General features: G+C 43.4%; 1 protein-coding gene across 7 annotated transcripts in view; it reads left to right on the plus strand.

Annotated features, from left to right (window-relative positions):
* Positions 1–15,820, plus strand: part of CNNM2 (cyclin and CBS domain divalent metal cation transport mediator 2) — a 170,927-nt gene that overhangs the window by 126,823 nt on the left and 28,284 nt on the right. For 4 of the 7 annotated variants that reach the window (XR_012418175.1, XR_012418177.1, XM_005566327.5 and 1 more), the window contains 2 exons: positions 9,619–9,762; positions 14,212–14,349. Coding sequence is in view for 2 of the 7 variants with exons in the window: in XM_005566327.5 (XP_005566384.1) it covers positions 9,619–9,762; positions 14,212–14,349 (282 nt within the window). In the remaining 5 variants the exon portion in view is untranslated. Of the gene's footprint in view, positions 1–9,618; positions 9,763–14,211; positions 14,350–14,551; positions 14,617–15,820 lie in introns of all 7 variants that reach the window. The other 3 variants (XR_012418176.1, XR_012418173.1, XR_012418174.1) reach the window with 1 other exon arrangement.

Consider the following 15,820-nt stretch of genomic DNA (forward strand, 5'->3'; position numbering starts at 1 on the left):
CTCCTCTTATCACTGCATCACCTATTCCCCGCTCCTGTCTCCAGCCCCATCTCCCATCTCACCCACCCCTGTAGCTGTTGTCAACACCCTGACTGCCACCAGCTCTTCCCGGTGGTAGTTTTCCAGGTATATACAAATGTCAAGTTTCACTGAGCTGTGCATCTTATGCAGCTGTGTGTGTGTACCTGTTCACTCATTCATTCTTCATTGAAAAGGAAGAAAAAGAAAAGGCAAAGATTTCAGAGTTTTAAAGCCTGGGTGATTGGAAATCTAATGGTGTCATGTTCAGATCTAGGGACTCAAAGAAGGAGGTATTACTTTGGAGAGGACAGCCAAACTGTCCTAATGACAGGCCTTTTCTCTCTTGTCAAGGCTACCTGGCAGAAGCAGGCCAGTTCGGGCCTCCCTGTTAGAAGCAGGAAGGGCTTGCGTAGAAAGCACACTGGCCAGAGACTATAGGATCTTCCGCATGTCACTTACACTGTGACCCTCAGTCCCTTCCTCCACCACAGTCTTTATCTCCAGCATCTTCTGTCGCCAAAATCACCTTTCTTCACCTTTCTTCACCTTTCTTCACCTTTCTTCACCTTTCTTGGCTGCATTCGATACTTATGACTGCTTTCTGCTCTTTGGGACAGTTTTTATTTTTCGTTTTTTAATGTGGCTTCCAAAACACCCATTCCCTTTATTCTCCCCTCCCCTTCCTGCTGGCCACTCTTTCTCAAGTCTCTCTTTGGTTCTATCTCAGCCTCCTGACCCAGGAAACTCGGGCACCCCCATGCTCAGCACTGGCTCTTCTCGCCATCCATGGCCTAGGTGATCTCAGTGGGTTTCTGGCTCTGCTACCATCTGTACTCGCTCAGTTTTTATCTGTAGCTTACATGTTTCTCTCTCTCTTGAATTCTGGACTCATGTATCTAACTATTTGACATTTCCGCTAGGATGTCAAACTTAACCTTCCAAAATCGAGCTGACTTCTGCCTTCTAGACTGATGCCATGCACTGTCCTCCACTGGGAGTGGCAACTCTGTTCCTCTCATTGCTCAGGCCAAAAAGCAAGTCAGCCTGACTCCTCTCATTCTCCTCCACCCCCTATCCAGTCCATCAGCAAATCCTGCGGGCTGTTTCTAAAACACTGTCTATCTAGAATGCAGTTACTTCTCACCACCTGCACTGTTGCCCCCCGGGCCCAAGCTACCATCCTCCCTGACTTGGCTTACTGGTAACTTCCCGATTGGGTTTGCCCACCTCAGCCCTTTCCCAGGGCCATTCTCCTCCCACCTGCTGCCAGGCCTTTCTCAACCATGCAGCCAGAGGGACTCTTAAAACAATGCAGATCATGTCACTCTTCTGCCAGAGCCTTCCAGTGACCACGGAGTGAGAGCGAAAGCCTTTCCGATGGTTACATGGCCTGCATCCCACCCCATACAGCTCACCTTTCCTCTCGCCCTCTGCCCACTCGCTTCCAGCCACAGTGGCCTCCTGGCTCCCCACCCACCACAGCGCACCAAGCCCCTCCCTCTTCAAGGCCTCCCGACTGTTCTACCTGAAAACATTCAGCCCAGGGTTGACTTCCTGTGCTGCTGCTTTGCTCGGGGCGAGTCGGGGGGGCGTGGGGCAGGGGGGGTGTGGGGCAGGGGGGGCCATCCTGTATTAAATGTCATCCCACCCGTACTGTTGTTCTCCACAGCACCTTAACACGACCCGACATGCCTTTTCACTTCAAGGTTTATTCTTCTATTAGTTTTCCCAGAGTCTGCTTCCCTAGTGTCCGTCTGCCATGCTCGAATGCCTCTTGAGAGCCAGTGCTGTGTTTTGGTCCTTGTGGTATGGGCCTGGCTCATAGTAGGTGTTCAGCAGATATTTATGGAACAAACAAATGAATTTGTGCGACTATAGTTCATTGTTCAGAATTCATTCATAGCCTGGATTTTATGGCTTATATATTATGTTCATATACATTCTCTCACTTGATCAGTTTGTTTACTTGTAAATCTGACTAAATCCAATTGTGATTATGTTTAAAGTGTATTGACTTCTTTGACTGCCAATATGCAAATTGGCTTCCTCTGGAGATCTTAAGTATAGCCATTAAAAATATCATGTCATTTTTCGTTAGTGACATGGGACCTAAATTTGGACTTGCAGAGCTTTTGCTTCTTTTATCACTAGTTCTGTAGAACTCCCTCTTTGAAATTTTATTGATTCCTATTCATTGAATTATTAAAATTTTATGTTAGTAGATCAGAAATTTTAAAAAGCCTATCAGCTGCTTCATTTGCCCTCTCCTTGGTTAGTAAGGAGGCCACAGCATCTCACAACTTCAGGGAAACATGAAGCATTGCATTCTGTGCTAACAGTGCCCCCTGGAGTTGTGCAACGCGGATGTCATGGCGAATGTAAGATGTTTGGCTTGAGTTTCTCATGGTGGGGTCTCTGTTTTCTTCCTGCTGTTTGAGTGGCATTTTAGGACCCCACAGGCTCAGTTTGCCTTGTGCTTGCATTATTGGGTGGTCTTGACTACTATGTGTCACTTTTTATTAGCATAGCTATATCACGTTGTTCCTAATTCTCTTCTGCTACATCCATTCCGTTGACTTTTTTCCTTAATTAGTCTACCTAGTCCCATTTCACTTCATTGGCATCAACATCGTCTGATAGCAAACAAGTCCATATTTTCTTCTGGCCGTTACAGGTGCCCTTGTTGGATTAATCATAATAGAAACAGTTATTACCACCAAAATACAAACTGTATCTGTCATTCAAAATTTGAGCCCAGAAGTGTGGTAAGGTTAAAAGATGGAAATGTGGTAATCCACTACCATTCTGGGCTGGTTTACCAATTCAGAGAGAATATGCAAATAATAAACTTTAATTTGTGGAGCAGTGGAAGCAGGCAGAGGTAGAAACCTGATCCCAGTTCTACCTGGTGTAGATTATTTTAGTTGCTTAGTCCATCTCCCATTGCAGACATGGTTTTTGTAATTTCACCTGTGCTAGTGCCCTGCCCTGAGCACTAGTGGTTATAGAAAGATGGACAGTCTAGGCTGTTATTTCATAATAGCTTGCTTATGATTCTGAATTTGAGGAGAGATGTATTTATAAAGCCCTGCACTCTGAAAACAGGCCTGTTTAGATTCCCTTAGGACCAGAAAAAGAGGAGAAGGGGTAGGAATTTAAATACCAGGACAGTTCAAACTGCCTGGTGTACAGCAAGATCTCTTACAGCTTGCAAGAAAGGGCCCTCTCCAAGCCCTGATTGTGACAACAATTTATGCTTTATTTGATCTATATGCAGTTTATGAAGTTTATTTAGTCTATGCATATTTAAAAGTTTTAATGTTTAATATCTGTGATTAAATATTTTGCTGGCTGCTATATTTTCATTCTTCTTGTTGGAAGTTAAGAATCCATCAGTTTATCATCTTTTTAAGTTTTGGGTTTATTCTTCTATTCGTTTTCCCAGAGTTGCTTTTCTGTTTTCAGTCCTGACTTAATTTTTCCAATACTCAGGTTAAGAAAGGTCCTATTTGAGCTCAGTTTTGAAATTTTTGTATTGAAAAGTTGTTTATTTGGGAGGCCCATGTGGATCACTTGAGGCCAGGAGTTCCAGACCAGCCTGAGCAATATAGCGAGACCCTGTCTCAACAAAAAATTTAAAAATTAGTTGGGCATGGTGGTACGTGCCTATAGCCCTAGCTACTCAGGAGGCTGAGGTGGGAGGATCACTTGAGCCCAGGAGTTCAAGGCTGCAGTGAGCTACAATCACACCACTGCACTCCAGCCAGGGAATAAGACCCTGTCTCCAAAAAAAAAAAAAAAAAAAAAAAAAAGTTGTTTACATTTTCCTTTTGATTGATCCCTTGACAAGGACTAAAGTCCCTGCAGTGAATGGTTAAGTGGAAAGGTGCATGGAATCACTGTTCTCCAAAAGCCTGAGTGAAGGAGAGAGGTGTCATTGTTTTTCCTTTGTACTGTGCACAGGGAAGAAGTTTCAGAAAACAGGACTTCTCACCAGGAATTCCAAAGCTAAAAGAATGTGGCCCTGGGGCAGATGCAGAAGTTTCAGCTTTAAAACAAGTGAACTTGGAGGAAAACTTAATTTTCAGTCTAAGAAGCCTAATTCACAGAAATAATTTCTCCTAGAGTAAGGCCCTTTCCAGCCAAATCTGTCAGTGCTATTGAGCTGGTATTTCAAGTATGTCCATCTGCATTTAAACGAGTTGCTCCAAGACAATCTGATTATACGGTAGTTACTTTGGTGAGAATAGCGCCTCAGTGGAATGGAAACTTCATTTTGAGTCTAATATTAGACCTTGCTTTGGAAAATTCCTTTTAAATGATCACAAGCTGGGAATAGCAAAAGAATTTAACTTTCGACAGACAGCATTCACCAAGAATTTTTAACTGCTTATGTTGGGTCCTTGGGAAAGCAGATGTGAGAAACCTACTGGACCAACTGGACGAGATGAGAATTGACTTGACCTGATGCAGTGTTTATATCCATTGCTGATAAGTTTCCCTCCTTGTCTCCTCTGCTCAAAATATTTTCATTCTTTGAGCGTGAGCATGCTAGGGATGAAAATTTTAGGACGCCTAATTGTCTAACAATCTAAACTTCTAGGCTTGTAGACACGGCTGCCTAGAAGGGGGTCTGAGGCAGAGCAGAAGCTGACTTAGACTGCCAAGTTAAGAAAGGGCCAACAGATCCGCAGGACCAGAGCCAGCGTCTGCGTAAGTGCTGGGAACTTGATCAGATGCAGCCCTCAGAATATATATATATATATATATTTTTTTTTTTTTTTTTTTTTTTTTGAGACGGAGTCTCGCTCTGTGGCCCAGGCTGGAGTGCAGTGGCCAGATCTCAGCTCACTGCAAGCTCCGCCTCCCGGGTTCATGCCATTCTCCTGCCTCAGCCTCCCAAGTAGCTGGGACTACAGGCGCCCGCCACCTCGCCCGGCTAGTTTTTTGTACTTTTTAGTAGAGACGGGGTTTCACCGTATTAACCAGGATGGTCTCGATCTCCTGACCTCGTGATCCGCCCGTCTCGGCCTCCCAAAGTGCTGGGATTACAGGCTTGAGCCACCGCGCCCGGCCACCCTCAGAATATTTTTAATGTGGCTGGTTGTATCTGGGCAAACTTACCCAACTTAAAGTGTTAACTAAACTTTATTTAAAGCTCTTGCACCCCCACCACCAAGAAAACACTCTGTCATTAAACAGAAGTTATACAAAAATTAGCTGATTATGAAGTTTCCAGATTATGCCTATTTTGGCTTCATTTATGGATATGTTTTAGATACTTCGCATGCTTTGGATTGGGAAAACCAATATTGTTGTTTGAGAGATGCTCTTACTATTTTAAAAGATCTTTGAGATTGAAATGTGTCTTTTTTACTTTTATTTTTTTTATAGAGATGAGTTCTTACTATGTTGCCCAGGCTGGTCCCAAACTCCTGGCCTCAAGCGATCCTCCTGCCTTGGCTTCCCAAAATGCTGGGATTACAGGTGTGAGCCGTTGTGCCCTGCCTGAGGTGCATCTTCTAATCACTGTGTACATTTAATAATATAGTGGGGTTTTTTCCCTCTAAGCTGGTAATAAGTTGATGGTGCCTTAGAATTTAGGAAAAACATTAATAAAATAACGAGCGTTACCACTTAGTGATCACCCAGTGGATTCCAGGCAGTGTCTTTGCTGGGTACCAGCATTATCTCTGATCTTCACAACAACTCTATTGCAGTAGCAATTATGAGGCTGGCTTTAGAGATAAGGAGACTGAAACTCAGAAAAGTTATGTTTGCTCATGGTCTTCTGCTAGTAATGGCTAATCAGTGGCCTGCTGGAGTTCAAATCCAGAACTGTTCAACTCATGTTCTTCCCTTGCCATCCTGGTCTCAAGTGATCCATCCCCAAAAGCAGCAGTCTTTAATCTATTTATGCCTAGTGTTCCATTATTGGAATGCTAAGCTTGTGGGGGTTATTTATATTCTACTGCTCAAGATCATCACCAAGGTCTGATTTTTCACAAAAACTTACGACCTCTGACATAAATGGGTTAAACTTTTTTTAGTCTCAGATCCCTTGAAACTCTTAAAAATGATTCAGAATCCTTTTATTTATGTGGTTTCTATCTTTTGATATTAATATATTTGAATTAAAATGGAGACCTTCAAAACATTGGTTAATTTAAAGGACAGTAATCCATTGCATGCTAATATAGTGTTTTTAATAAAAATATTTTCTAAAACAAATGGCAGAAGAGTGCCATTGTTTTACTTTTTGCATGTCTAATCAAGCTAAAGGGAAGGCAGCTGGGTTCAGTCTTTTGCATTCAGTCTGTGTGGTATACTGTGTTAGTTGAAGTGTATCAGGAGAATCTGGCCTCACACAGGTACGTATTTGGAAAAGGGAGGAGTATCAGCTTTTTTGGACAGTGATGGGTATTCTCCTTTGATATTACATCAGAACTCCATAGGTAGTAATTTCTTAAAGGTTAGTTGCAATGTAGAATCTGAAACCATACTAGTGGACATTTGGACTCTTACATTAACTTCGTTTGGACTGAAATCTTCTTTACAGAAGAATATTGAATAATATATGTAGGTACTCCCCCTTCCAAATAATATATGTAGATACCTCCCTATTCCAGGAAGTAGAGCTTAACTCTCATCCTTGAATGGGTAGGCTAGACTTAGCGACTTGTTTTCAAATAATAGAATTAAGGAAAGGGAAAAATGAGTAACTTTCCAATGGAGAAACCTGGGAAACACAACCTTAACCAAATGATGAAAAAGGTGAACGTCAGCAGTGATGACATATAACCACTGATGTGATGTAACTAGAAAACCTATAACCCAGTCTACTCATGGGTAAAACATCAGACAAGCTCAAATCGGAAGATATTCTGCAGGAGGCCTGACAGTACCCTTCAATGTTGTCAGTGTCATAAAAAGCAAAGACCAAAAAACTGTCACAGACCAGAGGAGACTAAAGAGACATGACAACTAAATGTGGTGTGGTGCCTTGAACCAGACAACAAAACAACGAGGATGTTATAGAAATAATCAGCGAAATCCAAATAAAGCCTGGAGTTTACTTAATAGTAATGTACCAATGTCAATTTTAGTTTTGACAAATATATCATGGTAGTGTAAGATGTTAACAATGGGGGAGACCGGGTAAAGGGTTTATAGGAACTCTCTGTACTCTGCAACTTTTCTGTAAGTCTAAAATTATTCCAAAATAAGAATTTTTTTTTAAATCCGTTGTTCTGTCTTATACTCCAAATGGATTGTGTACTTTTGCATGATTTTGTAACATCATTGCCATAGTCACTTGAAAATTATTGGTTCACTGAGTTATACAGATCTTCAAAATGTTGACAGATTGCAATATTCAATATTTTAAAAAATCGTTTGTTAATATCACCAGCAATCTCATCAGAAGAGTCTTTAATTGTGAGAAGCTATTACGCTCGTGGTGGCTACAAGTTTCCCAAATTTTTAATTTTCTTTTTTTGAGACAGTCTCACTTGTTGCCCAGGGTGGAGTACAATGGCACCATCTTGGCTCACTGCAACCTCCACCTCCTGAGTTCAAGCCATTCTCCTGCCTCAGCCTCCTGAGTAGCTGGGATTACAGGCATGCACCACCATGCCTGACTAATTTATTTTGTATTTTTAGTAGAGACAGGGTTTCACCATGTTGGCCAGGTTGGTCTTGAACTCCTGACGTCAAGTGATCTGCCTCCCAAAGTGCTGGGATTACAAGTGTGAGCCACTGCACTCAGCCTTTTTTTTTTTTTTTTTCTTTTTTTTGAGTGGGAGTCTCACTCTGTTGCCTAGGCCTGGAGTGCAGTGGCACAATCTCGGCTCACTGCAACCTCCGCCTCCTAAATTCAAGTGATTCTCCCACCTCAGCCTCCTGAGTAGCTGGAATTACAGGCACACACCACCACATCCAGTTAATTTTTGTATTTTCAGTAGAGACGGGGTTTCACCATGTCGGCTAGGCTGGTCTCAAACTCCTGATCTCAGGTGATCTACCCACCTCAGCCTCCCAAAGCGCTGGGATTACAGGCGTGAGCTACCGCGCCCAGACAAAATTTTAATTTTCTGATGAAAGCTCAAATTTTATCATTGGTAGTCCACCCTGCCTGTTGTTTTCCTTGATGTGACAGGTTCATTTTTGAGAAAATGCCTGACATATACCCAAGTCGGTATAACCAGTTTGTCTAGTAGTCAGTCTTTGAAGTAAAAACATTCAATAATGAAAATGGCTGGTCCAACTTGCAAGTCAATCACAAGAGTCTTTCCTCAGCACAGCTGCCATACTTCAGAATTCAACAGAAGTGTTTTATGGCAATTCTCAGGTTGTTATAGAGATTACCAAAAGACATGTACTTGGGTCAGAATTTAATGAAATTAATGTTTACTGCTTCAGCAAGGACTTTTTTTTAAGACAGTGTCGCCGGGCGTGGTGGCTCAAGCCTGTAATCCCAGCACTTTGGAAGGCCGAGACGGGCGGATCACAAGGTCAGGAGATCGAGACCATCCTGGCTAACACGGTGAAACCCCGTCTCTACTAAAAAATACAAAAAAAAAAAAAAAAAAAAAAAAATTAGCCAGGCGAGGTGGTGGGCGCCTGTAATCCGCGCCTGTAGTCCCAGCTACTTGGGAGGCTGAGGCAGGAGAATGGCGTAAACCTGGGAGGCAGAGCTTGCAGTGAGCTGAGATCCGGCCACTGTACTCCAGCCTGGGCGACAGAGCGGGACTCCGTCTCAAAAAAAAAAAAAAAAGGCAGTCTCTTACTCTGTCGCCTAGGCTGGAGTGCAGTGACTCGATCATAGCTCACTGCAGCCTCAAACTCCTGGATCTCCCCACCTCAGCCTCCCAGGAAGCTGGGATCATAGGCGTGCATGTCCAGCTACTTTTTCTGTTTTTTTGTAGAGACATGATCTCACAGTATTACCTAGGCTGATCGTGAACCCCTAGGCTCAAGCAGTCATCCTGCCTGGGCCTCCCAAAGCTCTTGGATTACAGGAGTGAGCCCCCGCTCCCAGCCCAGTACATTTTTAAGAGAAGCTACTTCCTTCCCTTTACTGCATGTGCGTTGTGACAGAGAACAGCGATCACTACGTGCAGCTCGCTCCCACTACCTTCATCTGTGCTAAGGTGCCTTTCACCGTCAGCTCAAATGTCAACACAGTGAAAACGGCCAATAGCATCTTAGTATTCTTATGAAAATAGTTGGGCCTCACGGACCTCCTAGAAGGGTCTTGGGAATCCCTAGGGCACCATGAACTTTGAGAACCACTCTCTTTAGGTGGCAGTTGCTGAAAGATTATGTGCCAAGAGACATTACCATTAGGAAGCAGAGAACAATGGTGCAGTGCCATGTATGTCAAGGGTGACACTCTTCTGGCATAACTTTCTGCCTTTTAATGGCTCATGAAGTCCTTCCATTTGTTTGTGATATCTCAGTACAATTTTAAAATGCTGAAACAGAGATTTTGGTAATTCGGCATCTGTGTTTGCTGATGTTTTTACCGTATTACATATAACATGTCATTCAGGAAATTCAGAAAGTCACTTCCTAAACTTTTTATTTTCTCTAAAGGTAAATCCCACCTGGCTATCGTGCAGCGGGTAAATAATGAGGGAGAAGGAGATCCGTTTTATGAAGTTCTGGGAATTGTCACCTTAGAAGATGTGATTGAAGAAATAATCAAATCTGAGATTCTAGATGAAACAGATTTATACAGTAAGTAGCACTGTCTGAGTGTATTTCCCGAAACCTTTGCTTTTTTTGTTGTGCTGTTTGTGAGTCATCTGACAGTTCTCCAGTTGCTGCCTCTGTTTATAATGATACATGACGTGTGTAGGCCGTGCATGACCTGTCGGTATATTCCAATCCCTTTATCAGAAGGAGCATATCCTGTAATGTCAAGCGACAGCATTGTTCTGGCTGCTTCTAACCACTGATGAGGGCATTACTTGTTCTAAACAGAAAACTGCTGTTGGTTTTGAATTTTATTTTACATATGTTAAAAAAAAAAAACTCTACTAAAATTTCATTTTATACAACTAGGTATATGGTTTTCAGATAAACTTCTGTTTGTACTTTTCATAACTCAAGTACTCTTTAAAGTGAATGGGAGGCCGGGCACAGTGGCTCACATCTGTAATCCCAGCACTTTAGGAGGCCAAGGCAGGAAAATCACCTGACGTCAGGAGTTTGATACCAGCCTGGCTGACATGGTGAAACCTTGTCTTTACTAAAGATACAAAATTAGCTGGATATAATGGTAGTGGTGCATGCCTGTAATTCCAGCTGCTGTGGAGGCTGAGGCAGGAGAATTGCTTGAACCGAAGAGACAGGGGTTGCAGTGAGCCAAGGTTGCGCCACTGTACTCCAGCCTGGTTAACAGAGTGAGACTCCGTCTCCAAAAAAAAAAAAAAAAAAAAAAACCACAACTGAATGGGATTTGTTAAACTTATGGATGACAACTGTTTATACTTTCTTGTTCCAGAATCCTTGGGTCAGGGTTGGAGGTGAGATTTGCAAGTGTAGTTTGCTGGGGCAGCGGGTTGGGGGTGTGGGAAGCAGGATAGGGTAGGGTTCACAGTAAGAATGTGTTTTTCCTGTTCTCTGCTTCTCTGCCTTCTCTTTTGGTGAAGGTGAAAGTGGGGAGTGGCTCAGATCAGGGCAGGGTGAGGTGAGTATGGCTACCTTATTTGCCCAGGTGTAGACTTGATCCTGAACTGAGTGTTGAACTGAGTCCTGTCTCATTAAAGTATAAAACATGATTGCTGGACTGTGGATTTTAAATCTTCCTTGGCCGCACCCTTAGCAATGCTCAAGGGTTCCATAAAGCCAGAGATGGCCCAGGCCTGAGATGTTTGGGGGTCCCAGGGGTGGGATAGAGAAAGAGCATCTGGGCTCTGTGTATGCTGCCTGGTTTTAAAGCATGTCTTCCGGAGGGGAAATGGACTATCCCAGCTTCCCAACAAGCTGGTCATTCAGGGTAAAGTCTGCTTTCCTCAAAGCAGGGTGCTTTTTATTCAGTACTGCTAGAAGGAAACATCCCACATTTTAAAACTGAGGAAGTTTGGGAGGCCAAGGCCGGCAGATCACAAAGTCAAGAGATCACGACCATCCTGGCCAACATGGTGAAACCCCGTCTCTACTAAAACTACAAAAATTAGCTGGGCGTGGTGGCACGTGCCTGTAGTCCCAGCTACTTGGGAGACTGAGGTAGGACAATCACTTGAACCTGGGAGCCGGAGGTTGCAGTGAGCTGAGATTGTGTCACTGCACTGCAGCCTGGTGACAGAGCAAGACTCTGTCTCAAAAAAAAAAAAATTGAGAAAGTCACTGGGCGTGTTGGCTTACCCCTGTAATCCCAGCACTTTGGGAGGCCGAGGCAGGTGGATCACTTGAGGTCAGGAGTTAGAGACCAGCCTGACCAACATGGTGAAACACCGTCTCTACAAAAATACAAAAATTAGCTAGGTGTGGTGGCACGCACCTGTGATCCCAGCTACTCGGGAGGCTGAGGCAGGAGAATCTCTTGAACCTGGGAGATGGAGGTTGCAGTGAGCCAAGATTACACCACTGCACTCCAGCCTGGGCAATAGAGTGAGACTCTCTCAAAATAAATAAATAAATAAATAAAACTGAGAAAGTCTTCCCTGTACCCACAAAAGAAAAAATTTTACATTTAACTAATGACTGTCTTCTGAAAACATATCCTGTTTTATCCTCACATCTGAATAGCGTTCTTAAAAAGCACCCTTTCCCACATCTGTTTTATCCTTTCCTCACTTAGAGGGTCATCAGAGGTCTCAGAGAATATTATTTGTGTGTTTATGTTCTTTTCATCCTTCCTCACAAATGACTATTTAAAAACTGAGTGTGGCCAGGTGCGGTGACTCATACCTGTAATTCCAGCACTTTGGGAGGCTGAGGCAGGTGGATCACAAGGTCAGGAGATTAAGACCATCCTGGTCAACATGGTGAAACCCCATCTCTACTTTAAAAAATACAAAAATTAGCTGGGCGTGGTGGTGTGCACCTGTAGTCCCAGCTGCTCGGGAGGCTGAGGCAGGAGAATCACTTGAACCCTGGAGGCAGAGGTTGCAGCGAGTAGAGGTCACACCACTGCACTCCAGCCTGGTGACAGAGCAAGATTCTGTCTCAAAAAAAAAAAGTGTGTCTCTGTATTTCTTTTTACCCAGGGGTGATACTTAACATTAGAAAGGCGATGTACCATTTAGGAGATCCTGTATTTGCACTTCAGTTTTATACAAATGTTAGTTTAACTTCTTTTAAGCCTTGATTGGACTGATTTCCTACAGAAGTGTTGCCTAATGTTACCTACTGGCTCAAGATGCTGGACTTGTGATTTCACGTATTTCTTTTCTTTTTTTTTTTTTGATACTAAGTCTTACTCTATTGCCCAGGCTGGAGTGTACAGTGGCGCGATCTCACCTCACTGCAACCTTCACCTCCCGGGTTCAAGCGAGTCTCCAGCCTCAGCCTCCTGAGTAGCTGGCTGATTTTTATATTTTTAGTAGAGACAGGGTTTCATCATACTGGGGAGACTGGTGTCAAACTCCTGACCTCAAGTGATCCACCTGCCTCGGCCTCCCATAAGTGCTGGGATTATAGGCGTGAGTCACCGTGCCTGGCCAATTTCAGGTATATTCTTGATCTGGATAGAGATTGGGAGTGACAGCTGTTGCCATTAGAATTATTTTAAATTCTGTATTGATTTCTGCTGTCTAGTTCTCAAAAGAATTGAGGCAGACGAAAAGTAGAAGTTGTGATCGCCTTCTCAGGAAAAGCCTAGTAATCAATCTGTTTTGCTCCATGCAAGAAACAATAATGCAGTGAGTCAGTTATTGGGAAGGAGCAAGCGATTGGGGTCTTGTCTTTAAGCTCTTTTTTTCTTGATCATTACTTTGTCCAGAAAAGTACTTAAAAGATGGTTTTGCAGGAGGTACCTTCTAGGTCAGGAGCTGGCAAACCACAGCCGATGAGTGCCTGTACTCTGCTTCTGTGTGACCTGCAAGCTAAGAATGTCTTTTCACATCTTAAAATTGTTGCAAAATGGCCAGCATGGTGGCTTATGTCTGTAATCCTAGCACTTTGGGAGGCTGAGGCAGGAGGATTGCTTGAGCCCAGGAGTTCAATACCAGCCTGGGCAACATAGTGAGACTCTGTCTCTACAGAAAATTTAAAAATTAGCTGGGCATGGTGGCAAACACCTGCAGTCCCAGCTACTTGGGAGGCAGAGGTGAGAGGATCACTTGAGCCTTGGAGTTGAGGCTGCTGTGAGCTGCGATTGTGCTGCTGCACTCCAGCCTGGGCAATAAAGCAAGAACCTATCTCAAGAAAAGAAAAAAGAAAAGAAAAAAAAAACAATTACTTTGTGACGTGCAAAAATTATATGCAATTCAAATTGCAGTGTTCATAAAGTTTGATTGGAAAACAGCCATGCTCCTACATCTTTCTAAACAGCAGTGTGGAGACTGTGTAGGCCCGCAGAGCCTAAAATATTGACTCCCTGGACCTTTTCAGAGGAAGTTCACGGACCACTGTCTGGATCCCATTCGCATCTGCTTGACCTTGAGGATCTCATGGTCTGGAGTAGCAGTGAAGCAAACAGATATTAAAACACTGCTCTGTGAAAGCATTCTTGTTTGTTTCTTAAGGGGGTTTCATTTGTGTGTTGTCTTTCAGCAGAGGTGAGGGGCCTCTTACAGGTAGGGACACTCCTCCCTTGTGTGTACACAGTGGTGGTCCTTTGCTGGAGTATGGTGACATTGAGCAGCAGTGGACTGTGCACTCCAGGCTGCACGCCCTGTTGCTATATGCTTCTGTGGGTCCTGTGAGAGGCTCTGTCAGCATTTGCCTGATGCTATGCTCACAAGGGCCCTCTGCAGACCTTCCTGAAGTACCTTCACTCATCAGGCTGCCTGTGGTCACTCACTGCGGACTGCATGGTGCCCAGGCTGCTGTGCTGAGTTGATGAGGATCTGGCCCTCTCTTCCTCCTTCCCTGTGGCATCTGTGCCTAGAGCGCCTGCATCTGGAAATACAGTCCAGCCCTTCCAATATATTTTGTCTTTTTCATTCAGAAAGAGCCCTGATCTCATGGGATGCATTTTCTTATTTTTTTTTTTTTCTCTTTTCATTCCTCCCTTAGCTGACAACAGAACAAAAAAGAAAGTAGCTCACCGGGAACGAAAGCAAGATTTTTCTGCCTTTAAGCAGACAGACAGCGAGATGAAGGTTAAAATATCACCACAGCTCCTCCTGGCCATGCACCGTTTCCTAGCAACAGGCAAGTGCAGCTTATCACAGTTTGAGATCTCTACCAACCCTGGAGTGTGTTTCTCACCCACCACTGACTGGGGTGGGCTGGGGGTGGACACTGGGAAATGGGGTGATAAGTAATGCCACTTTTGTGTTTTGTTTTTTGTTTTTTTGTTTTTTTGTTTTGTTTTGTTTTTTTCTTTTTAAATTCTCTCCTCTCCTATGTTCAGTGTCGGCATGAACCCTCTGAGACATTTACCAGGGGTGGACCAGTAACTTAAAATTGGTCTGAAAGGTAAGGATGAATGTTAGTGCCACACTGCATGTGAACAGTAGGCCAGGCCATCTCCTTCCAGCTAGGTCTGTGGGAGAGCCAGCTGGCGGAGCAGGCTGATGGTGCCAGCCTGGCACCAGCTTGTTTGATGGACAATTGAGTCCAGTCTCTCTTCAGCTTGTCCTGGAAGCACAGTTGGACATCAGTGGTAACACAGGGGCTATGATTTGCAAAGAAGAAAACTAGGTTTTCACAATTAAATCTTTATCTTTTATGGTTTTAATGAAATCAAATTCTAAGAACTTTGATATGGATTTCTTGATGGCCTCCTCAGATCAGATTAACTCGAGTCCATTTCAGGAGGCAAGTGTTCATGTTGTTTAAACCACCAACCCAGCCGGCACTGACTGCTCCAGAGAGGTCAACGTTGAATGAACTTAAGATACTGACCAACCCTTCTCCCATCCCCAGATGCTCTCCAGGGTTGAGCTCTGGTGGCCAGGGGAAGTGTGAGAAAGTCTAAAGCATCCATTGGCTTTAGAAGACATCAGTGTCCCTGATAGGCAGCCAGTGCCTTTCATCTGCATGCAGTAGACTTAAACCATGTTTAAAAGAAGGCTAGCCGTAACCACCTGACGGAATGCTGTGTAACTCTTTAAGGTCGCGTTCTCAGAAGCCTGGAAATGCTCAATATAATATTTATCACATTAGAAAATATTCATAACTTAATACAAAGTGGGGAGAAACAATCTAAAACTATGTGTACTTTAAGATTAGAGTTGTGTTTTTGTGTGTACACACATGGATACATGAGCACACGTGCCTAGGCATGGCACTGGAAAGAAATTCTCACTCAATTGCTCAGAATGGTAATCTGAGTGGTTGGCTTATAGATAATTTTTACTTTCTTCTTTTTCTGTATTTTCTAAAATTCCTATAATGACTGTCTTATTACAAAAAAGTCAAGTTAATACAGAACTTACAGCTTTCATAAATACATAATTAGAAAATAACAGACAATGTCTTTCACTTATTACTCTTTTTCTAGTTTTGATAATACTGTTCCTCATCATTTAAGAATCACAAATTAAAACTAAACATCTAGGCAGGGCATGGTGGCTCATTGCCTGTAATCTCAGCTCTTGGGGAGGCCAAGGCAAGCTGATTGCTTGAGACAGTCTGGCCAACATGATGAAACCCTATCTCTACTAAAAATACAAAAATC

This window comes from Macaca fascicularis, chromosome 9 (assembly GCF_037993035.2).
Source record: "Macaca fascicularis isolate 582-1 chromosome 9, T2T-MFA8v1.1".
Lineage (NCBI taxonomy): Eukaryota > Metazoa > Chordata > Mammalia > Primates > Cercopithecidae > Macaca > Macaca fascicularis.